This window comes from Petromyzon marinus, chromosome 35, assembly GCF_048934315.1.
Source record: "Petromyzon marinus isolate PM22_M1 ecotype Great Lakes invasive population chromosome 35, UKy_Petmar_22M1.pri1.0, whole genome shotgun sequence".
Lineage (NCBI taxonomy): Eukaryota > Metazoa > Chordata > Hyperoartia > Petromyzontiformes > Petromyzontidae > Petromyzon > Petromyzon marinus.
This window is the reverse complement of record NC_133701.1, coordinates 12,439,752-12,467,341: the sequence shown is the minus strand read 5'-3', so window position 1 is coordinate 12,467,341 and position 27,590 is coordinate 12,439,752. Positions and strand designations below refer to the sequence as shown.

At 44.6% G+C, this 27,590-nt stretch overlaps 1 protein-coding gene across 1 annotated transcript in view; it reads right to left on the bottom strand.

The window, feature by feature from the left end:
• Positions 1 to 725: 725 nt before the first annotated feature.
• Positions 726 to 27,590, bottom strand: part of LOC116948961 (uncharacterized) — a 52,812-nt gene continuing 25,947 nt past the window's right edge. The window contains exons 3-6 of the mRNA XM_032966288.2: positions 25,675 to 25,774; positions 24,313 to 24,441; positions 23,287 to 23,392; positions 726 to 2,745 (exon numbers count right to left, since the gene is read on the bottom strand). Coding sequence (XP_032822179.2) covers positions 2,356 to 2,745; positions 23,287 to 23,392; positions 24,313 to 24,441; positions 25,675 to 25,774 — 725 coding nt within the window. The 3' untranslated portion in view covers positions 726 to 2,355. The remainder of the gene's footprint in view (positions 2,746 to 23,286; positions 23,393 to 24,312; positions 24,442 to 25,674; positions 25,775 to 27,590) is intronic.

Here is a 27,590-nt window from a genome sequence, read left to right as displayed (position 1 = left end):
AGCCTCCAGCACAAGTGTAGTGCTGATACTTGCGTGATCCGAGGGTAGAAATACTCGTGTGAACTAAGGGGGCAGTATCAGGATGACGTCACGAAGAAAGGGAGAGAGAGAGATGACGTCATCGGGAGAGGCGGGGGGATGGGGGACTTTTGGGAGAGGAATGGAGCAGGGTGGACACGTACGGCGTGAGCCCGCAGAAAATAAAGAAAAGTGTCGACCCTCAATCTTCATCTGGTGGACTCTCTCCAACTGGTGGGAGTGGTGGGATAACAAGATGCCTCGACGCGGCTACAAGAAAAACCCCAACAGATCCCAGCGAAGAAGGGGAGAAACGCGACACTACTCCCAGCACCCTGAACGGCCATGATCCGGAGACGGCCCGGTCTGGCAGACGGGGTCGGAACGACTCCCTGAACCATGAGAAGATGGTGGGGAGCAAGGAGCGACACATCAGAGGTCCCTCGACCCCACGAGAGGAGGCCCTTGGCGGACCGGGTTGATCAACTAACAGAGGCGGTCACACTCCTGCAACAGCTGTGGGAGGAGGTGGCTGCTGACCCAGTGATGCCGCCCTTGGGGTCTACAGCGGCTTCTCTCACATGAGCGTGTATGTCGAACAGACCGCTAAGTGCAGAAAAGTTGTTGACATGTCTGCCATAGAAAGAAACTGGATTCACCAATGTTGCTAGTTTAATGTGTCGTAAAAGGAGACATTGTTGCAGAAATGTTCCAAAATCTTTTAATACAAGGATCATTTTTAAAAAATTGGGCCAGGCTTAGTATAAATGTCAAATTTTAATATGACCCACATTTATTATTGGCATTAAACATATTACATGCGTTCCCATGTGAGGTCTTGGCATTTCTTTTTGATGTTTAATCTTTGCGTATGTGCATTATAGGGTTTAAAATGACACCCCTGCGAAATATAAATTATACTAAACCAGGGCACCCACTGCAAAGAATTGCATAAAAATGCTCTTTCATAATACCATTGAAATGTAAAAAAAAAATCAATATTAAACGTTTTCACGATAGTAGTATGTTTATTAGAAGCATGTATTGTAATGATTATTTCATGGATATTTTGCATATCGTCAACCCACAACTACCAGCATGGTGAAGTATGGTCAAACTGCCCCTCCCCCATTTCAAATATATTGTTCGATACTTGAGATTTTAACGTAATTATATTGCCTCCAGAAATCAACGCTTCTTCATAATTGTGCCATTTTAATTTTCAAACTCATTTGTATGACTCTGAGATGGAAAACACCTATTAATTGCTGTTAAGAATTTAATTCAATATCAAAGCATATGAAAAAAATATCTTCAATTTATTGTAAGCTGACATGCACTGAAATGATCACGGTGCCTCAATATAAGTGCAGTGAAATATATATTATGTTCACACATGTCGGCCAGTGTTGCTCGACAACCCTTCAAATCATTGGACCTCCTTTGCCAGTACCAAAATATGAAAATAGGTTTTTCCCCTTTTATCTGGCAACAAAACAGGTGTTAAGTTGTTAAAATACCAAACTGAAACCTTTTACAAGGAATCATGTCTGCATTAACCACAATGCTTGTGGTCAAAATGCAAACAAAAAACACTGATAATATATGCATTGCCTTTGAAACTGATTGGTCCACACCAGAGACAGCTTTCTTTTGAGCCTCGTCTCAAACGGTGTTAGACCAGAGGACGCTGTATGCCTTTTGGCGTCCTTTGTTGCCAGATAAAAGGGGAAAAACCTATTCTCAACTCTTGGAATGTCAGGGTAAATTTTTTAAAAGCCTTTCCACATTTGTCACGAAGTCTGCCTTACAACAGAGAACTGTACATGTGGGTGAAGTTTTGTGCCAAGGTCCAGTAGCTGATCAAAGTGGATGGGGGAGGCTGAAATTGGAAAATCTATATATTTAACAGAAATTACATGTAATTGCTTTAATTAATGTTGAGGGCCCTATTTTTTTTTTAAAGCTTTATTTCAGGACCATCTGCCTCTGCAATGGCACTTTTTCAGAGTGGGACCGTTGCTGAAGAAGGACCGTTGCCCAAAAGATCAACATACTTTGTATCATCCTGTTAGAGGCAATGCTAATGACAAACTTGTTGAGTTTTGTTTATTTGTGCTTGTGCACCGCTACCAATGCATCTCTTCATGTTTTGTTCAATGTCAGTTTAACTTCACACCAAGTGTAGTTTGTGGTTCCTTTATATCCCTCCATCCCCCCTTTAAATTGGGCTCGTTCATAAACATTGTGTCAACATCACTTCAAAGAATTGGGCTACCCAATAACACCATCACTAACTCTACCCAAAGGTGTGGCATTGACGACATCTGCTCTCGATTACTCCACCGGGCTGTCTGGAATTCCGCTGCTGCTGCCCTCCAGCTCCTCCATGAACTGCAGGGTGGACTGGAGAGATCTCCTGCTCCTCTTCGGCTCCTTTTCTTTTTCGGCACTCTCCTTGCTCTCCTTGCTCTTGGCCTTACGGCAGTTCGGATAGTGGCGCCGGTTTGGGTGTTTATGCTTCAGCTCGCGCGCCAGCTGCTTGTGCTCCTCGGAGCTCTCTGTCTTGTCCGCCGAGGAGTTCTCGCCACTATTCTCATGAGCCAGGGCGCCCTCCACGTCTGGGCTCGTCTCGTTTCCGATGTAGAGGCAAGGCTTGCCCTCGGGTGCTACTTGGTAGGAGACTCCCCACATGCTCTCACAAAGGTCTGTGCTGTTGGAGTACATCTGTGGGCAGGGACGCAGAGAGGGACAAGAGAGGGCGTGTCATAAATACATTTTTAATGCACAAGCACACTTGAGATTCTGTTCAAAGGTCAAGAGAAATTTGGAAATTAATAATATGGCTGTCAATTTGTGAACAATCAATGAGAACACTGTAATTGCTTATGCCTAAAAAGTATACTGAGTGGTCAGTGGGTTCCCACCAAATTCTTGGGATAGCGAACTTCATGGCTCTCTTTTCCCCTCTGTGCCATCCTACATTTTTCAAAGATATTTTTTCAATAACATTGAAAATTGTAAAACATTTTAAAATGAAAAACGTTTCAATTTTTTTTTTTACAAATTTTGTCACGTAAAATTTCGAGCAACAATTGTCCATCTTTTCTAGATTTGAAGCTTTCGTGACTGCAAGGATCCATACTCTTTGGTTCTATTCGGTAAAGTCACGTAGGTAAAAAAAAAAACAATAAAAAACAATAAAAAATTAAAATAAAATCACGACGTTTCGGCCACAACACAAGTGGCCTTCATCAGGTGAAGGGACCGAACTGTCCAGAAGACAGCGTGGGAGTGAAATCAGCGAAGGCTAGGTCGCGTCCTTTAAGCTGTGTGGGAGGAAACAAAGGCGCCTTGACAAAGGAATTAGCATAAAAATGAGCATGATGTACGTAGGAGGTACATGATGGACCATGATGGACCAGGCGCGGGGGGAGGAGAGTTTACATAATGTTGGTGTTAAGGGAAATAAGCAGCTGTGAAAGTTTGGGATATCACAAACCATCCTCTCGGTTGAAATTGTGTCTGTGTTTGTAAATCTGAATTGCCTTGTGGAAAAATCTCTGATAATAACCCGTGGGTTTGCAAAGAACCTTGGTATCGGAGAAAACTATATCGTGATAACCCACAGCGTTGTAACAGTGATCAGCTACGGGAGAAGAATTCGTTCTGCCATGTTTCAAATCTGATTTGTGCTCGCGAATTCGGTCAGAGACATGTCGTTTTGTCTCCCCGATATAGCAATCACCACAGGTGCAGCTCAATTTGTAAACCCCGGGGTACTGTAAGTCAGGAATGATATCCTTCACGGATGGGATCAGGTCACGGATTTTGTCAATGATACCATTGAAATAATTGAAAATTTGGTCCAACATGGACTAGACCCCGATACACCTGCGCTGGTTAGGGACTGCCTCACCAATACTTACTTTACTTGGAATGGCACCTTCTACAAACAAAATGAGGGTACCCCCATGGGTTCCCCCTTGTCACCAGTGATAGCGAATGTTTTCATGGAGAAATTTGAATCAGACGCCATCCAGACTTCCACCCTCAGACCTTCCCTGTGGAAGAGATATGTAGACGACACTTTCGTCATTTGGCCACATGGCCTCCCAGCTTTGAACCTTTTCCTAGACCACATCAATTCCAGACACCCCGCCATCAAATTCACCATGGAAGTGGAAAAAGATGGCAAGCTGCCATTCTTGGATGTTCTGTTTGAGAGGAGACCTGATACTCTTTGGTTCTATTCGGTAAAGTCACGTAGGTAAAAAATAAAACAACAAAAATCACGACGTTTCGGCCACAACACAAGCGGCCTTCATCAGATGAAGGGGACCAGACTGTCTCGAAGACTGCGCTGGAGTGAAACAGAGCCAAGCTCAGACCATGGCCTTTAAGCTGTGTGAGAAGGATTAAGGTGCCTTGACAAAGGAATTAACATAAAAAAATTAGCATTTAATTGGCGACTTAGCATGATGAAAGGTGTAGAGGGGGTGAACATGTGGGTGCACATGCACCTGCATGTGCTGCGAAAGTTTGGGGTACCACTACTTGAAAAATATACTGTACCATTGAAAATTAGTTTAATGTTTGGTTTGGTTTGATTTAGAACATCTTTCCAATGGTTGCTTAATTTGAAACCATCTTCTCGGTTGAAATTGTGTCTGTATTTTTAGATCTGAATTGCCTCGTGAACAAATCTCTGATAAAAACCCGTGGTCTTTGGTTCTTTCGGTAAAGTCACGTAGAATGATAATAAAATAATAAATTGATAAAATAAAATAACACAATAATATTCTCACGACGTTTCGGCCACAACACAAGCGGCCTTCATCTGTCCTACCAGACAGTCTCGCCCCCCTTCACCTGATGAAGGCCGCTTGTGTTGTGGCCGAAACGTCGTGAGAATATTATTGTGTTATTTTATTTTATCAATTTATTATTTTATTATCATTCTACGTGACTTTACCGAATAAACCAAAGAAGATGAATCATTGCAGTCACGAAAGCTTTAAATCGAAATAAAAACCCGTGGGTTTGCAAAGAACCTTAGTATCGGAGAAAAGTATATCGTGATCACCCACAGCATTGTAACAGTGATCAGCTATGGCAGAAGAATTCGTTCTGCCATGTTTCAAATCTGATTTGTGCTCGCGAATTCGGTCAGAGACACGTCGTTTCGTCTCCCCGATATAGCAATCACCGCAGGTACAACTCAACTTGTAAACCCTGGGGTACTGTAAGTGTGATGGTTTTGATCGGAGTGTCAAGTGGTTGTTTCTGTATGGAGGGAGAAACAGCTTGGCGGATGGTACGGTCAGAGTATCCATTCCTTTTGAGGGCCAGGTGTACATGTTTCAATTCACTGGTCAGGTGGTGTTGGTCCGAAATGCAATGAGCCCTATGGTATAAAGTTTTGATGAGAGAATTATTTGGGGCTGGGTGGTGGTGGGAATCAGGCTTCAAGTAGGAATCTGTGTGGGTGGGTTTCCTGTAGACAGAATGCCCCAATGAGCCATCAGGTCTCCTCTCAAACAGAACATCCAAGAATGGTAGCTTGCCATATTTCTCCACTTCCATGGTGAATTTGATGGCGGGATGTCTGGAATTGATGTGGTGTAGGAAAAGGTTCGAGCTGGGAGGCCATGTGGCCAAATGACGAAAGTGTCATCCACATATCTCTTCCACAGGGAAGGTCTGAGGGTGGAAGTCTGGATGGCGTCCGATTCAAATTTCTCCATGAAAACATTGGCTATCACTGGTGACAAGGGGGAACCCATGGGAGTACTCTCATTTTGCTTGTAGAAGGAACCATTCCAGGTAAAGTAGGTGTTGGTGAGGCAGTGCCTGACCAGCACAGGTACCTCGGGGTTTAGTCCATGTTGTACCAAATTTTCAATCATATCAATGGTATCAGGTACCGGGACCTTGGTGAACAAGGAGACCACATCGAAGCTGACAAGGATATCGTCAGGGGACAGTACAACGTCTTTGACCATAGATACCAATTAGGCTGACTTAAGTACTGCTGAGGAGGTCTTGCTAGTGAAAGGTAGCAAGGTATCCGACAGAAAACGTGCTAGCTTATAGGTAGGGGAGTTGATCGTGGATACGATGGGTCGTAGTGGAGTGCCTTCTTTATGAATCTTTGGAAGACCATAGAATCTAGGGGGTCTTGCAGCAGAAGGTTTTAGGGAGGGACGTTTAGGCAACCATTGGAAAGATGTTCTAAATCGAACCAAACATTAAACTAATTTTCAATGGTACAGTTTTTTTTTTCAAGTAGTGGTACCCCAAATTTTCGCAGCACATGCGGGTGCATGTGCACCCACATGTTCACCCCCTCTACACCTTTCATCATGTTAAGTCCACCTATTAAAATTTTTCAAGTAGTGGTACCCCAAACTTTCGCAGCACATGCAGGTGCATGTGCACCCGCATGTTCACCGACTCTACACCTTTCATCATGCTAAGTCCGCCAATTAAATGCTAATTTTTTTATGCTAATTCCTTTGTCAAGGTACCTTAATCCCTCTCACACAGCTTAAAGGCCGTGGTCTGAGCTTGGCTCTGTGTCACTCCAGCGCAGTCTTCGAGACAGTCTGGTCCCCTTCACCTGATGAAGGCCGCTTGTGTTGTGGCCGACACGTTGTGATTTTTGTAGTAATAGGTTTTACCCTTTTAACTTGCACAAAAACTGACACCTTTATTCAAGGCATCATGTTTGCAATAACCACAACACAAGCAGTCAAAATGCAAACAAAAGAGACAACTCTGATAATAATATGCACTGTCCTTGAATTTGATTGGTCCACACCCGAGACAGCTTTTCTTAGAGCCTAGTCTCCACTGGTGTTGGACCAGAAGATGCCAAAAGGCGTACAACCAAATCAAATTCAAGGACAGTGCATATTATTATCAGAGTTGTCTCTTTTGTTTGCATTTTGACTGCTTGTGTTGTGGTTATTGCAAACATGATGCCTTGAATAAAGGTGTCAGTTTTTGTGCCAGTTAAAAGGGTAAAACCTATTACTATATCTTGTTACTGGCAAAGGAGGTCTCAATGTAAATGCTCACCCCGAGCCCTCAATACTCTGATAGTGCGCTGTTTTTGAGTTGTACGCCTTTTGCCGTCTTCTGGTCCAACACCAGTGGAGACTAGGCTCTAAGAAAAGCTGTCTCGGGTGTGGACCAATCAAATTCAAGGACAGTGCATATTATTATCAGAGTTGTCTCTTTTGTTTGCATTTTGACTGCTTGTGTTGTGGTTATTGCCTTGAATAAATGTGTCAGTTTTTGTGCCAGTTAAAAGGGTAAAACCTATTACTATATCTTGTTACTGGCAAAGGAGGTCTCATAATGTCGTGATTTTTGTTGTTTTATTTTTTACCTACGTGACTTTACCGAATAGAACCAAAGAGTATGGATCCTTGCAGTCACGAAAGCTTCAAATCTAGAAGAGGAGACCTGATGGCTCATTGGGACATTCTGTCTACAGGAAACCCACCCACACAGATTCCTACTTGAAACCTGATTCCCACCACCACCCGACCCAAAATAATTCTCTCATCAAAACGTTATACCACAGGGCTCATTGCATTTTGGACCAACACTACCTGACCAGTGAAGTAAAACATGTACATCTGGCCCTCAAGAGGAACGGATACTCTGACCGTACCATCCGCCAAGCTGTTTCTCCCTCCATACACAAACAACCACTTGACACTCCGATCAAAACCATCACACTACCATATATAGCAGGCATTACTAAAAAGATCTCCAAAATTCTAAACAAACACAAGATCCTGGTCCGGTTCAATACAGTACACAAAATGCGTCACCTGATCCCATCCGTGAAGGATGTCATTCCTGACTTACAGTACCCCGGGATTTACAAATTGAGCTGCACCTGTGGTGATTGCTATATCGGGGAGACGAAACGACATGTCTCTGACCGAATTCGCGAGCACAAATCAGATTTGAAACACGGCAGAACGAATTCTTCTGCCGTAGCTGATCACTGTTACAGCGCTGTGGGTGATCACGATATAGTTTTCTCCGATACCAAGGTTCTCTGCAAACCCACGGGTTATTATCAGAGATTTGTCCACGAGGCAATTCAGATTTACAAACACAGACAATTTCAACCGAGAAGATGGTTTCAAATTAAGCAACCATTGGAAAGATGTTCTAAATTGAACCAAACATTAAACTAATTTTCAATGGTACAGTATATTTTTTCAAGTAGTGATATCCCAAACTTTCACAGCTGCTTATTTTCCTTCACATTATGTAAACTCTCCTCCCCCTGCGCCTGGTCCATCATGGTCCCCCCCGCGCCTGGTCCATCATGGTCCATCATGTACCTCCTATGTACATCATGCTCATTTCTATGCTAATTCCTTTGTCAAGGTGCCTTTGTTTCCTCCCACACAGCTTAAAGGACGCGACCTGGGCTTGGCTGATTTCACTCCAACGCTGTCTTCTGGACAGTCCGGTCCCTTCACCTGATGAAGGCCACTTGTGTTGTGGCCGAAACGTCGTGATTTTATTTTTATTGTTTTATTTTATTTTACCTACGTGACTTTACCGAATAGAACCAAAGAGTAATTGGTCCATCTTACCTTCCAGAGTTTTTTTGCATTGCTCACAAAGGTGAAATGAGGTGCCCAGGGTTTGTCTTGATCCCCAACAGGCATGACAAAATATGCCTTGTCGGCCTCACACATTTTAGCACAGTACTTTTTCACTCGTATTGATAAATTGGCCGTAGATGTAGCAAAATGCGTCCGCCGGATGCTTGCAACCTCTTGATGCCATCTCAGAAAAATGCACATTTGTATCCACTGAACTGGTGGACTTAAGGCCCCTGTATTTATACTATTTATATTACTGGAAAGTTTTAGAAGTTGCTCTAAGTTTACTCAGCACTGAATATTTATGGAATGTTCTGGAAAATAGGTAAATACCAAAATATCACTGTCCTGGTCACAAAAGCTAAGTTTGTGGGGAATAATAGCCATTTTCTGTACTTTTGAGGCATAAGCAATTAGGATATAACACCACCAAGGAACAAAAAAATTGTTACACAGTGGAATCTGTCTGTCAATATCTACTGATTAATGAAATGCTGTACACAATTATTAATTCAAAATCAATAATTCACCACAAACCATACCAGCGATGGTGCAACACCTTGCCCTCACCTGTTCTGCTATGTTTATCTTGATGTGTTTCAGTAACAAATGCCAGTACAAGCCCATCATGCATCCATCTCCCGTGACTGGTCTAATGTCAAGGGTTGTTGGGGCACCATGCTGGCAGCTCTGGTCGTGATCTCCTTCCACCTTGCCTCGTTCTTATCCTCATGAACCAGCTGGTTGTGGTTTAACAAGCATATGGTCTACCTTAAACGTTGGCATCAATATTTTTTCTATAAGTATTGTGATTTGATCATATTCCTTTAGTCTGCTAAATAATCGAGTATCTCGATTTTGAACCATCCGCAATTTGTGCAGAATCAACGATGATTGCAATAAATGCAATTTGCATGCCATTGCCAGACGTAAAAAAAAATGCCTCTGTGAGCAATTTCATCTTTGATTTGTCAAAACACGATCTACCGTCAACACTGTTGATCTACCGTGAACACTGCTGATCTACCGTGAACACTTGATCTACCGTGGACACAGTTGATCTACCGTGGACACTTGATCTACCGTAGGCACTATTGATCTATCGTGGACATTGTTCTTCTATCATGGACATTGTTGATCTACCGTGGACACTGTTGCTTTTGCAAAATGGTGGCGTTCCGAGACAATCGGCGTTTATTTTAAAGCAACAGGATCGTGTCGAGTGTAACGCATAAGTTGCAAGTGTAGAGGTGTTAACTACTCACTGTTCGGTAACCTGCATTGCCACTGGGTATCAAAGGGGCAGTGCAGCGTTACCTCTGTGTACATAACGGTTGAGGTCAGACAAGGTGAAGTGGATCGTAGCCACAGTTTGGTAAGAACCAATCAGACAATTCCAGGTGGGAATGTGGGATTGGTTACACCTGGCCACAAACGGGTATAAGAAGGGTGACCGCGCAGAGCGCGGGGAGTTCTCTCCCTACACGAAGACCGAAGCCCGGGCTGAAGATAGCCAGGACCCTGGACCCAGCCTTCCAGCCCTTCTGAGGGCTAAGGCTCGGCGCATCCAGTGGTCAAGACCCGCCGGGCCAGCGGTGGGTCAGATAGCCTCCTTCAACGTTTCAAATAATGAAAAATTTTTGGACATTTTTACATGGATATCAGTCAGACAAGCTTAAATTTCGCAGAGTAGACTGCTTGGATTGCGATATATTGTCATGTACATTTGTACATCAGGTTTTATCTTGTTCATTTTAATGCCTTGCTTATAGTTTAGCTGTTTAATGCGCTCTTTAATGCGCTCTTGTTTAACAACTAAGCTCAGTGGATTACAGTGCACACTGTACACATGAGTTACTTTAATGGTCTTTAAAAACGTAGATTCTACGTAACCTCAATAACCAAATTCCCCCACGCGCAGTCGCAGCACGAGCCCAGTGGGGCCGACCCCCCGAGGTCGAATCCACGATTCGATTTTAAGAAAACTTTAGTCTCGTATTCTCGTTTGCACAATCCCGTTTGTACTGTCTCATTTGTATATGTGTATGTTGAACTTATTTTGCACCCTATGTATCCAACCGCACTAATCGGAGGTGTTCTATTCTATGTTGTATTTATAAAGTGCCTTTCACAAAGGTGCTTAACAATGCTTGCTGACTACAGTACACAAAGGCAAGATAAGGGATGGGGATCGGGTAGTGACTAGGGTGGAGGGAGCGAGGTGGAGGCAGTGTAGGCATTAAGGGCGTTAGGTGGTGCTGGTAGGGGTAGCAGAAGAGGAAGGGAAAAGGCAAGAGAAAAGAGGTAGGACCTGAGGGCAGTGCGAAAAGAGGAAAGCGCGGGGGAGAGTCGCATGTGGAGAGGGAGTTTATTCCAGTGTAAGGGGGCAAGCAGCGAGAAAGCTAAAACGAGACTGGGCGCAGGGTGGAGGAGGGACAGCAAGAAGATAGGCAGCTTGTGACCTGAGCGGGCGTGATGGGACATATAAGGAAATTAGAGAAGACATTTCATTTCCCTAAACGCAATGATTTACACGCAATTTGTGCAGTTTTCATGTATCAGAAATAATTTCTGGATTCATGCTTCTTATGCATTTGAAAAAGTGAGTGTACGATATGAATGTATTCAATTAATCATTCCATGCTCAACAGCAACCACCATTTACCACTAAGTGGTGGTGACATCACCACGGCGCTTGTGCCAGGTTATATGTACGCCAAGGCCCACTACCACACACACACGAGACAAACACATTCAGAGCATTTTCATCAAAGATACGTATTTGTTCTATTCCTCATAGATAAATACAGTGCTCATCAGGTGCTAATAACACGTGTGTACAGAATGGTCATAAATCAGGAAATCTTTATTGCGTGTTTCATCGGTGAAATCTCAGCAGAACGACTTAAGCCTCCGCTTACGCTCCCTCGCCCTCTCCCCCCACGCCTGCCCTCCATCTTCTAACATTGACAATCTAAATCCGACACTGGCTAGAGGCCAGGTTATATACGGTGCATTATGGGTATTGCTTCCCACCCCCACCTCTGTCCCTTTGGCTGACCTCATTAAATCCAAACTGTCAAAGCCATCGTCAGGTTTAACAACACTGGTTTTTTCAGTAAGATTAAAAATAAGCACAATCATAAATCAATCCGACTTTGACGACTGTGTTCATATCGCATGGCTTCGATACAATAGTCATAAAGTTAAGTCATATTACGGGAGAGCATAGTCATTATTTTATAACAGCAGGAATTCCAGCTATCATCATTTCTCTCAGGTTGATACAATTAGAATGACCTGCATGGTGAAGCTGTACAACTTGATGAGAAGTCAATAAAAGTTGTTCTATCAAATGTTTTTTTTTGTGTTTTTAATTTATTGTCCTTTCCCGCACCTCCGATGAACACGGTTGGCTACGTATGGTGCGAAAGAAGTTCAACATGCATACATGGGAATGTGGAATTTCTATGATTAGCTCAGAACCACCAACAGATACGAATGCATTATCATTGCTGAGCAGGAAGGCCCCTTGGTGTGATTTAATTGGCTGTTATCTATGTATGGACAGACCTGCGTCAATACACTGATGGATTAAGGCCACCCCATGCTGTGTTGGTAATGGTGATTTTGCCAATACTGGTTAGTGCGGGTTAGTGAAGGTGGGGCTAGCATCGGTTTATGTATCACTCAATTTATATATCATTTGCCACTGACAACAGCCGTGTTTGGGAATCAAATTCAGGTCGCCAAGTTCATGTGTGCCACTGCTATGCTGCTTGATAGTATACTGCACTGCATACACGATAAAATATAAACCAACAGGTTATGTGTCATATTCTTAGTTTTTTCGGTAAAGTCACGTTGAAGAGAAACAACAAAATAACAAAATATATATATAAAACAATAAAAAATTCTCACGACGTTTCGACCATAACTCAAACGGTCATCATCAGGTGTGTCGGTTTGCATAAATTTATTTTGAAAACGGCATATTTATTTATTTATTTATATAAAAATAGCGTTTGCGTCACGCGCAACGATTGGCTGTTTGCCAGGACTAGTCCATCTATTTTTTGAAAAGAGGAGGGGGGAGACGAAATTTGTTTTTATGTATGCTGTCTGAAAGCCACTGTAAGCGTGAACAATCAATCAAGAACTGAAATGATTTATCAAATCTTTCCAATGATTGCTAAGATAGAATCCATCTTCTCGGTTGAAATTGTCTCTGTGTTTGTATATGTGGATAGCCTCATGAACGAATCTCTCATGGAAGCCAGATGGCTTACAAAGAACCTCCGTCTTGGAAAAGTCAATGGCATGTGAGCCTACTGAATTAGAACAATGATCTGCTACGGCCGAGGTGTTGGTCCTACCGTGTTTAAGGTCTGCTTTATGTTCACGAATGCGGTCCGAGATATGGCGTTTGGTTTCTCCAATGTAACTACTACCACAGAGGCAACTTAGTTTGTAGACACCAGGGTATTGTATGTCCGGAATCACATCTTTTACAGATGGAACCAGATCACGGATTTTATGTAATGTGTTGAAACGGACCTGGATCTTGTGTTTATTCAAGATTTTGGAGATCTTTTTTGTGATCCCAGCAATGTAGGGTAAAGTGATGGTTTTGAAAGGCTCCTCAAGAGGGTTCTTCTTCATGGTTTGAGTGATAGCTTTGCGGATTGTATAGTCGGAGTAACCATTAGCCCTAAGAGCTTGGTGTACGTGCTTGAGTTCACTGCTTATGTGTTCCTGGTCGGATATGCATTGGGCTCTATGATACAGAGTCTTGATGAGAGAATTCTTCTGTGATGGATGGTGGTGGGAATCCGGTTTCAGATAAGCATCCGTATGGGTAGCTTTCCTGTAGACAGAGTGGCTCATTGAACCATCAGGTCTCTTTTTAATTAGGACATCCAAAAAAGGTATCTTGCCATCTATTTCGACTTCCATGGTAAATCTGATGGCTGGGTGTATGGAATTGATGTGGTCGAAGAATTGGTCTAGAGCAGGCCGGCCATGTGGCCAGATGACAAAAGTGTCATCCACGTACCTCTTCCATAAGGTTGGGCGCAGAGTGGCAGTCTGGATGGCGTCAGTCTCAAATTTCTCCATGAAAATGTTAGCTATAACTGGAGAAAGGGGGGAGCCCATTGGGGTGCCCTCAGTTTGTTTGTAGAAAGTTCCATTCCAAGTGAAGTATGTATTGGTTAAACAGTGTCTCACCAGGGGGGGTACCTCAGTGTTTAGTCCTTGATGAACCAAGTCTTCAATGATTGCAATGGTGTCAGGTACAGGAACCTTGGTGAATAAAGGTTCCTGTACCTGACACCATTGCAATCATTGAAGACTTGGTTCATCAAGGACTAAACACTGAGGTACCCCCCCTGGTGAGACACTGTTTAACCAATACATACTTCACTTGGAATGGAACTTTCTACAAACAAACTGAGGGCACCCCAATGGGCTCCCCCCTTTCTCCAGTTATAGCTAACATTTTCATGGAGAAATTTGAGACTGACGCCATCCAGACTGCCACTCTGCGCCCAACCTTATGGAAGAGGTACGTGGATGACACTTTTGTCATCTGGCCACATGGCCGGCCTGCTCTAGACCAATTCTTCGACCACATCAATTCCATACACCCAGCCATCAGATTTACCATGGAAGTCGAAATAGATGGCAAGATACCTTTTTTGGATGTCCTAATTAAAAAGAGACCTGATGGTTCAATGAGCCACTCTGTCTACAGGAAAGCTACCCATACGGATGCTTATCTGAAACCGGATTCCCACCACCATCCATCACAGAAGAATTCTCTCATCAAGACTCTGTATCATAGAGCCCAATGCATATCCGACCAGGAACACATAAGCAGTGAACTCAAGCACGTACACCAAGCTCTTAGGGCTAATGGTTACTCCGACTATACAATCCGCAAAGCTATCACTCAAACCATGAAGAAGAACCCTCTTGAGGAGCCTTTCAAAACCATCACTTTACCCTACATTGCTGGGATCACAAAAAAGATCTCCAAAATCTTGAATAAACACAAGATCCAGGTCCGTTTCAACACATTACATAAAATCCGTGATCTGGTTCCGTCTGTAAAAGATGTGATTCCGGACATACAATACCCTGGTGTCTACAAACTAAGTTGCCTCTGTGGTAGTAGTTACATTGGAGAAACCAAACGCCATATCTCGGACCGCATTCGTGAACATAAAGCAGACCTTAAACACGGTAGGACCAACACCTCGGCCGTAGCAGATCATTGTTCTAATTCAGTAGGCTCACATGCCATTGACTTTTCCAAGACGGAGGTTCTTTGTAAGCCATCTGGCTTCCATGAGAGATTCGTTCATGAGGCTATCCACATATACAAACACAGAGACAATTTCAACCGAGAAGATGGATTCTATCTTAGCAATCATTGGAAAGATTTGATAAATCATTTCAGTTCTTGATTGATTGTTCACGCTTACAGTGGCTTTCAGACAGCATACATAAAAACAAATTTCGTCTCCCCCCTCCTCTTTTCAAAAAATAGATGGACTAGTCCTGGCAAACAGCCAATCGTTGCGCGTGACGCAAACGTTATTTTTATATAAATAAATAAATAAATATGCCGTTTTCAAAATAAATTTATGCAAACCGACACACCTGATGATGACCGTTTGAGTTATGGTCGAAACGTCGTGAGAATTTTTTATTGTTTTATATATATTTTGTTATTTTGTTGTTTCTCTTCAACGTGACTTTACCGAAAAAACTAAGAATATGAATTACTGCAGTCACGAAAGCTTTAAATCAAAATTTAAAGGTTATGTGTCCTTTCTTTCCCGACAAATATTCACCCAGAATGCTAAATAAAACATAACTTGACTAACATGTTTAATAAAGGCAAAGTGACAATTACAGCATAGGAGCCATATCGTTATGATATAATATATGGTGAAGCATATCGCCTCACCATATCGTGCGATACTCTATGGATGCCTAGAACAGGGGTAGGGAAACCTCTGACCTGCAAAGCAGCTTCATTTGATATGGCCCACGTAGGGTTGCCATCTCTGAGGTACACAAACCTGAGGCATATGGGAAGAAGGATATTTAACAATGCCAAAAGAAGGGAGAACCACATGAAAATGCATTGTCTCGAGGGGTGCGTTATTACGCAACGGACAATAATCTGGGACTTCTATGTCCTGGGAAGGCAGAGATTTGCAAAAAAAAACAACTTGGTAAAACCAGGATGCGTGACAACCTAGGGGCCCACGAACAATATTGATTCATCACTGCAAGCATTATAGCCACACCAATCGTATGTGGGCCACTGAAAAGTGCCTCTTGCAGTGACAGAAGTGACTGAGGTGTGTGGACTGCCTAAGGCATTTGAAAGTCCTATTTGGGCTTCAGTAAGAGCAAGGTTCTCCAGACTTAATAGAGACCTTTACAGGTGAAGAATCGTGAGGCCCCTTAAGAGCTGCAGCAACACACTACTGAAGTAAATTACACTTAAGCTACTTCAGCTGTTATTAATGAACACTATTTAAGAGCATTGTTGCAATGAATCACAGCTTCACATGACCTGCATTCCAGCCCAGGTTGAAGGAAAATTTAACAACACCTCCAAGTTATCTTTTAGGTGACCCTCCTGTGTGTGTGCTCTTCATTGTCAAAGTGATCTGATACACAAAACATCACCGCTGATAAAAGAAAGGATTTTTATACTTTACTTGGAAACTATATTTTTGGGAACAAATATAAGTGAGGGGAGAGCAGCAGGATGGTGGTTAGTGCAGTGCACTTAAAAACCTGCCAACCTGAGTTCTTGTTCCTGGCTATGGCGAACATCACTCCTGCTTGCTTCAGCATACTTAACCACGCTAATCAGTGCTGGTTAGTGAAGGTTAAGGTCGCCCCAGAATCAGTTCGGATATCACTCACCACTGATGTTTTCATTCGTGGCCAGGAATTGAACTCAGGTCGCCAGGGTTGATGACACAATGAGCGTAACACTGCGAGACCACTCAGCCCAGCAGCATAGTGTATGTCTAAATAAATTGTTCAAACGTTGCTGGGTAAAGCAATGGTCAATAATTTACTAATCCTAGTGTAGTGACATCTCAGATGTCACTGTGTGGTGCCGGCCCCAGAGAGGCACGGCGTGCGATGTACTCACATCGTGGACATCACGTATGTAGCGACATCGTGAATGTTGCTGAATAATGCCGGCTCTAGCGAGGCACGGCGTGCGATGCATTGTCATCACAGACACCCCGTAGGTGGGTGTAGTACCATCCCTAGAGGGGGCTCGGTGAGTGCTGTGATAGCGCTCAATGGCACCACGCATGGCGGGCAGTGCTGACTCCCACAGGAGACAGTGTGAGAGTGTCAGCCATGGGATGAGGTGTCCCTAGGCCATGGCACTCTGGTTGACCCTGGAAGGCACGTGACCAGTAAGATCTACACAGGGGCCCCAGATGGGGGCTAGGGGGTGGTCACGTGCCAGGGTGAGATCCTACGGGAAGGGTCGAGAAACGACAAAGAGGTTTCTGGAAGGTGGTGGTGGCCAAGGGCGGGGCCAGCCACGACCCGGGAGTATATAAACCGGGTCCCCACAGGGACCGGGGTTCCAGCGTTGTCATCTGAAGATCTACGATCTACGTTCTACCTTCAAGAAGAAGTCACCAACACATGGACAAGGAGCCAAGCCAGGGTCCTGTACATTGTAGCTACTCCCAGTAACTAGCGTAGTTAGCCTGGTGGTCTACCACCATAGGTTAACTGGTAAAGGGGCAGTAACCCCTCTGTGTTAATGTGTTGGTGTTAATAAATGTGTTGCCTCCAAAGAGTACGTCTGCGACTCAGTTGAATCCACTACACTTGTAGTAATAATGTTTTCAGCATATCTTTTTTTTATCTGACATTGCATGCAGGGGTAAGCGATTGTGTATTTATGCTATTGACAAAATGAGAAATGTGATCAGTTGTAAACTTTGCAAATAGGTTAAAAGGATTTGAAGCTTTCGTGACTGCAGGAATTACTCTTTGGTTCTTTCGGTAAAGTCACGTAAAATAAAATAAATTATAGAGCTTTTAAAGGGAGTTCTCCTAATCTCAGCTTGTTACCTGTATAAAAGACACCTGTCCACAGAAGCAATCAATCAATCAGATTCCAAACTCTCCACCATGGCCAAGACCAAAGAGCTCTCCAAGGATGTCAGAGACAAGATTGGAGACATACACAAGGCTGGAATGGGCTACAAGACCATTGCCAAGCAGCTTGGTGAGTAGGTGACAACAGTTGGTGCGATTATTCGCAAATGGAAGAAACACAAAAGAACTGTCAATCTCCCTCGGCCTGGGGCTCCATGCAAGATCTCACCTCGTGGAGTTGCAATGATCATGAGAACGGTAAGGAATCAGCCCAGAACTACACGGGAGGATCTTGTCAATCATCTCAAAGCAGCTGGGACCATAGTCACCAACAAAACAATTGGTAACACACTACGCCGTGAAGGACTGAAATCCTGCAGCGCCCGCAAGGTCCCCCTGCTCAAGAAAGCACATATACATGCCCGTCTGAAGTTTGCCAATGAACATCTGAATGATTCAGAGGACAACTGGGTGAAAGTGTTGTGGTCAGATGAGACCAAGATGGAGCTCTTTGGCATCAACTCAACTCGCCGTGTTTGGTGGAGGAGGAATGCTGCCTATGACCCCAAGAACACCATCCCCAACATAGAGGTGGAAACATTATGCTTTGGGGGTCTTTTTTCTGCTAAGAGGACAGGACAACTTCACCGCATCAAAGGTACGATGGATGGGGCCATGTACCGTCAAATCTTGGGTGAGAACCTCCTTCCCTCAGCCAGGGCATTGAAAATGGGTCATGGATGGGTATTCCAGCATGACAATGACCCAAAACACACGGCCAAGGCAACAAAGGAGTGGCTCAAGAAGAAGCACATTAAGGTCCTGGAGTGGCCTAGCCAGTCTCCAGACCTTAATCCCATAGAAAATCTGTGGAGGGAGCTGAAGGTTCGAGTTGCCAAACGTCAGCCTCAAAACCTTAATGACTTGGAGAAGATCTGCAAAGAGGAATGGGACAAAATCCCTCCTGAGATGTGTGCAAACCTGGTGGCTAACTACAAGAAACGTCTGACTTCTGTGATTGCCAACAAGGGTTTTGCCACCAAGTACTAAGTCATGTTTTGCAGAGGGGTCAAATACTTATTTCCCTCATTAAAATGCGAATCAATTCATAACATTTTTGACATGCGTTTTTCTGGATTTTTTTGTTGTTATTCTGTCTCTCACTGTTCAAATAAACCTAACATTAAAATTATAGACTAATAATTTCTTCGTCAGTGGGCAAACGTACAAAATCAGGAGGGGATCAAATACTTTTTTCTCTCACTGTATAAATATTGTGTTGAGTGCGTTGGCCTTCCCCTGCACCTTCGATTTAGCACGGTTGGCTATGTACGGTGCGAAATTAGTTCAATATACGTAATGGGCTGCACATTACGTGTGGATCATTCATGGCCTCAGAGAGCACGGACAGTGGACGTAAGTTCATGATATGTATCACTGCTATGCGCTGCAGTCGCATTCACGTGAACTCCCCTAGATTGTATGAATCATACGTGAACGGGCCAGGCAATCACCGATTTTCGGCTCGAGACTGTGCAGGCTGAAGAAGAAACTACGTCCGCCCTCCAACAGCGCCTGCCCATCTTTCGTGAATTCGTGTCTACAGGGGGCGACTGGGTGGCGTTCTAGCGTCGCTTCCTGAGCCACGTAATGGTGGGCTGGTCGGACGCACAGGCGCTTCAAGTGCTACCGACCACCCTGGACGACGACGCTCTCGTCTCGCTCCTCACCATCCCCAGGCAACAAAGGGCGACTTTACAATCGGCCCTCCGACGGATGTCCGACGTCTACGGGCCTCCGTCCGACGTCCGCAGCCGGTTTTATGGTAGGTGACACCACCCTAAAGAGTTTCCACTAGCAGTTCCAGACCACTCTACTCGCGATGGCTAGAGCGGGTTACCCCCGCATGGACGATGAAGCCATCGATGCTATCGTCCTCCAGAAGATGCTGGAACTGGCACGCGAGCTGCGCATCGTCATTCAAGCGATGGACGACGACAGTATGTGCTCGCTATGAGCCGCTCGGAGCATCCACGCGCATCTATTGCTCCACACGGATTCGACCATCGCCGCCTCGGCTTCGAAATCGGAACCTGCCAGCAGGGACGACGGATTCTCCCCCGACCGAGCCTTCATGGCGACCAGGTCAACGGGCCAGCGATCGTCTGACCACGCGAACGAATCATCCAAATGCCAGTTTAACGCTGCAAATTACAAATGAGAGACATCAAAAGAGGAATGCACGTATCAGAGAATAAATGCCAATCATAGACAGAGATAAAAGTGGGTTTGGACAGGACAAATTGCTATAAGAGGTAATAGCTGATAGACAAGACTTGTGACGGAATGGCAGCCAAAGGAGGGATTGTCTCGTATTTTAGCGCATCACCACGACAGAGACGGAGCAATGAGATTAGCTCATGCGCAAGATCTATAGATGGCTTTTCGCAATGCGGGGAAGGAATTCGTCCAGCAGTGGCCAGATCATGGCTGAGGTATGAATATAATTTTAAATCGGGAACACAGCAGGTGCTGTCTCAGTGCTCTGACTTGACCGTTGTCAATCGTCTTAACAATGCGCGTTTTCAATATCAAGGTGAGTGGCTCGACTGAGACAACAAAAATGTGTCAGGCCTGGTTCAACAGTGATTCGAGCATCGGCTCCACTGGGGGGTGAATGATTACACAGTCAGGAGGGGTAGGACTTACAGGCAAAGGCCGTTCGGAACTGCATGAGCGTTTAAGCTCATGCAGAGGCACGGGTTATGGATTTATACATTTCTATGTTGCTAAGTCTGTAGCCAGGAGGGCGAGCGTATCATCGTCGTTTATTATTTATACTGTGCCTGCCGTGAAGTACATCTCCAGGCACCAGAACACAGATACATTCTAGATCATTTATTCAGTCAAGAAACGATTACAAATCAAATTATGATTTTCAAAAACAATACACTGAAGACTGACTATTAACAACAAGCATAATAGGGAGGACGTGGTTAACATCCAGTGAAAACCTCTGACCAAATGTGAAACCCCTTAGCTCAGCACAGGTGATATCGACCTGTGCACGCAAATTATCATGGATTGTTCTTGCAAAAAGAAAAATTTTAGTTATTAATTCCCGTTAATGTTACATTTAAAAATTTGAGCAATTCTACATATACGCATACAGGCCAGTTGTCAATCTATATGATTGTTTTTCTTGCAGCTCCACAGTAACTTTCTGGCCCGCCCTTACTGGACATTTGATAGCTCATCGGATTCCTCCAGTATAAATGAATATTCTGACAGTCACGTAAAACAGTCCGTTCTCGTGCTGTGAGTGTGTGGAGCATGGGGTGGGAGTGGCTGAGCCATAGAAATATATACTATATTTTAACATAATATCTCTGTGCTTTTGTCAATCTACTCTTGGATGAAGTCCTTCCCACACTGTATTGGTTAAGGGGGTTGTTTGACCATACCTCAAGGGGAGTTAGCTGTGGCAGGGAATCGAACTCGGGAATCACATTCATAACAGAGCGCTAACCGCTGTGCCACCGCTCCAAATCATGGCATAAAAACACAGCATTGAAGCAGTGCTCCTCTCGACTTTACGGCCTGAGACATTGGTGCAAATTCCACAATCGTATGGTGGGGTGGTCTATCCATAGGACAATGACTCTTGACTTCCCCTCAAAGTCGGGAGTCATTTTATGACCCTGGAAGGATGATTGACTAGATCGACCCCCCAACCAAGATTTGAGCTCACCACCTTCCATATAAGGGAAAAACACAACGTATATTTTTTGTAACATTCAACTTGCATTAGCTAATGTACGATGGTTCTTTGACAATGCTATCCAGTATGAATGTATGGCGTTGTCTCCATCATCGTGAATACATACTGTACAAGGATTTATAGTTGCAACTCAACTCGTATCCATACCAAAAATATATTCAACTGTCACAACTGGCCAGCTACGTACAAACCCTACACCAAAGTCCCCATTTGGAAAATGACCACTCGCCTAATGAGCAATTTAGTGTGTTTAAGAACGTAATCGGCACTTATTCTCGTTAAGCACAATCCACCTCGGTTGCCATGTGGCATGACATTGAATTCCTAGCAAAGCCAGGCTTAAGCATTAAAACATGGCATGATGTGTCACGCTGAGAAGAAGGGCAAGCAACGGCTTATCCTAAATTCTGCTGTGGCATAAATTGCATTGGAGGAACCACTGATGAGTAATACAGGTAGCCCAGTAATTGTTCAAGACATACTGGTCATTTTCTATAGAAGTGCACAAATTCAACCTCTCCTCACACAGTCGTGTGTTCTGATCTCACGTTCATTCGATCACTACTCAAGCATAGTGAAGCCTTTCCCTGTGTTTAAAGACGTTTGTGCATTATTTTTGTCTGTTAACCTTTATGGCGCATGGTGGTGCAACTGCAGATGTTCACATACTCGACCTTTACGTGTATTCACCGCAATCCCCCAGTGAGTCAGATATGCGACATAATGTACTGTGGTTTGAAAAATATCAACGTTGTCATACGCAACGATCTATTCCACTGCTGGATGAAGGGCTCCCAAACCCATCGCCCCTCTGTCATGGCCATGCAATGTAACAATCCATCTAGCACCTATACCTGAGCTTATCTCTTTACCCCTCAGCAATCCCCCTTGACCAGCATGGTGAGGCATGGTTAAATAACGTCCATGACTCGCAGAGTGGTGGGGGGGGGGCTCATCCACAGTGGGTTGACAGAAGGGCCATTCGCATTTCTTTCTTTTCTTCTTCTTCTCATCACAGTTGCACTCGTGTCCAAAACGCCAAGCAGCCAGCAACGAATAGCACAATTGATGGTACAGTAGACAATAGTTTTGGGAATTGAGAAAGGTTATTGTATAGACTTGAGAAGAGACAATGGGAGGAAATTCCCAAATGGAGTAGTGCGATGGGAAAATGCAGAAGAAGAAAATAAAGTGTTGTGATCTGCAGTGTGGTGAATTGGTCAGTGGGTGAGTGAGCGGGCGAGTGTGTTGTTGTGTTCTGCAGTGCAGTGGGAGGTGGTTGAACACAGTGTGGCTAAGAGGAAACAGTCGGTGTCTGGTAGAACCGAGTCCTCAATGTGGGTGGTGGAATCAACGAGTAAAGTTCACGGGACACAGTAACCAGAAAAAGAGCAATGTCATAAGTAGGTGACTTGACTGCCACCATGTTAAGAATAATCAATTGGTAGGGTTCAATGCCGTCGTTGATATCGGTTGAGGGGCTCAGTGAAGTTGAGTGAAGGAAATGAAAATAGCTGCCTGCACCAAATTGGTCCACTTTGCTCTGAAGGCACGGTTGGACTGATAGCAGTGAGCTGCTGGGATAGAGGATGCTTCGACCCACTGCCAGTCAAGCATAACAGCAACAGTTTTAACTGTGGCAGCAGTATGCGTGCTCATAATGTAAAAAGGCAGCCATACCTCGCTGAACGGAATGCAGCTGTTGCGGCAGCTGTTGGTCACATTCCAGCTGAAGTTTTCCATCCAGTTACGGGCGCAGGTCAGGTCGCTCCGACACGCTTCATACCTGGCGCGCGCACAGCAGACGGCCGGTCAGAGTGTCGCAGCTCCGCTATCGCACACGGGACTCTAGACTCACTGGCTCAGCCAGGGCCGGTGAGATGTCCAAGCCATGGAAGTGCGTATGTCACACTTGGTTCAATAATTCTGGGGCTCTATTAGCCAGGAAATACAATGCAATGTGTGCTTCACAGCGGATGTTAAAGTTCCCTCAGAGTAGGCCGATGTGTGCCAGCGCCTTGGTCCAAATTTGAAAATAATTATACTCGCAAATGACTGAATTGGGAAACACACGTAGAGACAGTCGCCCCCTACTGTGTAAAGTCAGCAGGAACCTCCTGAAAAAGGTTCTCGAGACTCAGTGAGGCCTTTCTGGGTAAACAAGCGTAACCAATAAAATAAAAAAGCCTGAGTGAACGACTCAATATATTACAAATAATAGGAACTATATACGATTATTTTTTCGTACATTTAGATGAAGAGCTTTTCTTGCCATGCAAAACGTGGTCAGTGCGGGTTGATGAATGCGGGGAACGTCGATGTTGGAATATAGTATAGTGCAGCACTGGATTTTGCTGCCCAGCCCTCTGCTGACTACGCAGGTAAATATCACATTTCTGAGATGGGAAAATTGCACCCCCTGAATTGGCATCCTTGCAATTCAGGAGGCGCCAGGTTTTTGTTTTTTTCCCCACTGCAAAACCTGAGTTGTGCTGCTGAAGGAGACAGTTAACCCCACTCTTGGCCCAGCGTGGCTCAATGGCAGATGCAGACGTCTTGTTTGGCCAGAGTTTCATAGGACCATTCTAGCTTAGCTGAGCAAATAGGCATTTGAAAACCACCCAAACCGCAATGGCTCCCACGCTGGCACGGTTTTGGACGTGCAAGTGGAGAAGGGGTTAAGAAATCCTTCCCAGGCAAACGTACCAGTCACTGCAGTAGCTGGAGCAAATGGGCACATGAAGCAGGCCACTCTTGTAGGAAGGGTTCATCCAGTCGGCAGCATGCGGCGAGCAGCGGTAGAAGCACTCGTTGCGCTTCATGAAAGCCTGGCACCTACAGCGGCAATCAGTTACGCACGCGGCATCACGCACACATACGCCAGCAGTACACGCCGCTGTGTACGCGCAAGATTGGTGTGTGCGCTACTCTACTGGTTAGCCAGGGATTCATTTCATTGAGATCAGCAGTCCAGAAAATATTCCCGCCCAGGGCACACTGCCCCGATATAAATCTCGTTATGGCTGCAGCTACTTGTCACGTGCCACCTACTCCAGTCTACCAGGGACACTGCTGTAAGCATCTTAGCCACACTAATCGCATTCAACAGGGGACATTTTCTTGACCTGGCAACACTGTGTTTATAACTTTAGCGCACTCAGTGACTTGTTGTCTTTCAAGTAGTTCTGGCGAAGCACTTAAAGCGTGCAGTAATAGCAAGAGCAAAGTTTTGTGCCGTATATCGTGTGGCCTAATTAACATATTTTCAAGTCTTATTTGACCGGCATTCAGGAAAATATTTCTCTAACCTTGCTTTAGGGTGACTCGGTTTAAAGGGACTTGTACAGTGTACTGACCTCAACTATAGGGAGGCAAATGAAATCGGGAGTGAATTCGGCTGCAGGCTACGCCATGCCACCCTCTCATGGGGCTTCAGATCTTCAAATGACACGAAGAGCAATTGCCCTGACAGCACTTCCACACTATTAGTAACAAACTTGTGTATGTCATGTTTATTTAAATAATATACCATCCTGTATATTAGAGCAATACGCAGTTATAAATACAGAATATTGTTTCAAGACTAGGGTAATTTTTAAGTAGATTGCCGAATTGAGGTTTTCAATCAATTTCGTTGAGACATATTTTGGATGCGGGAGAAAACTGGATAAACGCAAGCACAGAAGGCAGTTGAATGCTTCAATATAGGCGGTGTAATGATCAGCACATTGGATTTGCAATCCAGAGGTCGCTGGTTCGATTCAATCTCTTGGCATGGCATTTGCAACAAATGTCTTGAATCACCCTGTCTCTCTCCCTATTCAAGTACTGCATACTTAATGGATACACCATCATTAGTCAATTGACAGGTTGCGTGTGTTGGGATCGAGTGTGGGTTCTCCTACCACAGCGTGAAAGAGTAGGCCAAATTACCCTCTCGAGGGGGCTCTCTAGAACTCCCTCTAGTGGAGGCCCCTCTGCCAGCAATGGCGTGAGCGCGGCTGCACGTTTTACCTCTTGTGACAGCGATATAAACCCCCCGGGGGGAGTGCAGAGAGAAACGCTCACTTGGTGCTCAGGTTGCCGCACAGGTTCCAGTAGGTGTCCTCAACTCGGCTAATGGTGGTCGGCTCCAGTTGCGTGGTGAAGGCTGCGGTACAACATGCCTCTGCCCACGCACACACAAAGATCAAAGATCCCCCGTATAGCCTTAACAGACTGTAGGGGCAAGTGCTGTTAGCGAGCACCCATGAAGGCCAGAACGGTACACGAGGGGGTGGGTGGCTAGCACCACGCCCGACCGCCTTTTTCTCCCCAGTGGCAATGTTTACACACCGCACCAGGTATTCATTTAAGGCTGAGTCGACCTAGGGGAGGCCCAGAACCGGTTCAGATAATCGTCACTGGTGTTGGCCGTGAGCAGGAATCGAACTCGGGTCGCCAGGTTCATAGCGCAGCGCGCTAACCGCCACACTACCGCTCCCCACCACGCACACACACACGCATACACACGCTGCATATACCCGTAGAGCAGCGGTGGGGAACCTTTTCCGTACTTAAAGCTGAATAAGACTTTAAAATAGTTTCGGTGGGCCTCATTGACACACACACGTCCCTGCAAGAATGCCTTGCAGAGCTCTTCTCCCGATCGAAGTACAGCACATTAGTTGTCGTAAGTAGGATTAAGAGTGGTAGATAGAGGGTGTCCATAAGGATTTGTAAAATATGTATTCACTAAAGCTGAGGACCTCTTTGCAAAACCATTCATACCATGAGGGCTCAGCTGGGACATTTCAGTAGAACACGGGTAAACAGTACTGTAATACTGGAATCTCGTGCTGTCAGTCATGCCAACACCTACCTTCATAAATACACTGTTAGCACCCAACTTTAGTGTCCTTGGAACATTAAACAATTCAAGCCTCAGTGGCATCAGGGCTTAAGGAAACATGATTCTCTTTTTGCAAGCATGGAATGTTTTTTATTTTGATTTGTTTTGACAATAGCAATCAAAATAACATTTCAACCCTACTTCTGTTTTGTGGCCAAAATTGATCCAATCAGATATTAACATGTTAAATATCAAAGTCCCCCCGCGCGCGTGCTTGCGAGGGATTTGGCTCTCGAACGGTGAGGTTTATGTTGAAAAAAAATTGCCAGGCAGCACGCCCTAAGCCCCACGGTGGGAATAGGCTATTCCGTTTTCCCATCCGTCAACTTTAAAGTAGTTTAATTATCCAATTAGTGCCATTATTATTTTAATTATTTACTTATTGCGCAGGATCAACCGTACCAACTTACGACAATTGCCTGGGGGGGGGGGGGGGGGAGCAAACCCTGCCAAGTGGTACGCCTTCGGTCGAGCTCACGGGAGACATCTTCTTTTACGCCTTTAACATGCAATAAATATACACATTACGCTGCGGATTTTCCTTCACAGTCTGATGTCCTCTGCGCCCACCCCCCCCCCAACACGATGCATCCAGCTTATACTACAGAGTCCCTAGATTATTATATTATACTGCTTAGAATCTTAGATAGCATTATTGTTGCACGGGCGGAGGGATGCTGGCGGGGGTGTGGGGGTAGTGCCACCTCCGCCGGCTCGCCAATGTAGGCTAGGATGGGGGCTCTGCACGAGACTAGGCCTCACCACGCCTATGATAAGTAAAAATCCCCTTACTTCTTACGCTAAAATCACGTACGTACAAAACTGTTGTTTTATTAATCACCTTTGAAATACTCTTTGGTTCTATTCGGTAAAGTCACGTAGGTAAAAAATACGTGACTTTACCGAATAGAACCAAAGAGTATGGATCCTTGCAGTCACGAAAGCTTTAAATCTACCTTTGAAACAATTTATTCTTTTGTTTGTGTGCTCACAACAACATATTTTTTCTTCCCGTTAACTTGCCTTTTACTTTCAGCTTTATTATTCTATCAACTCACCTTCAAATACACCTCTTTATGCAAATATCACCTTA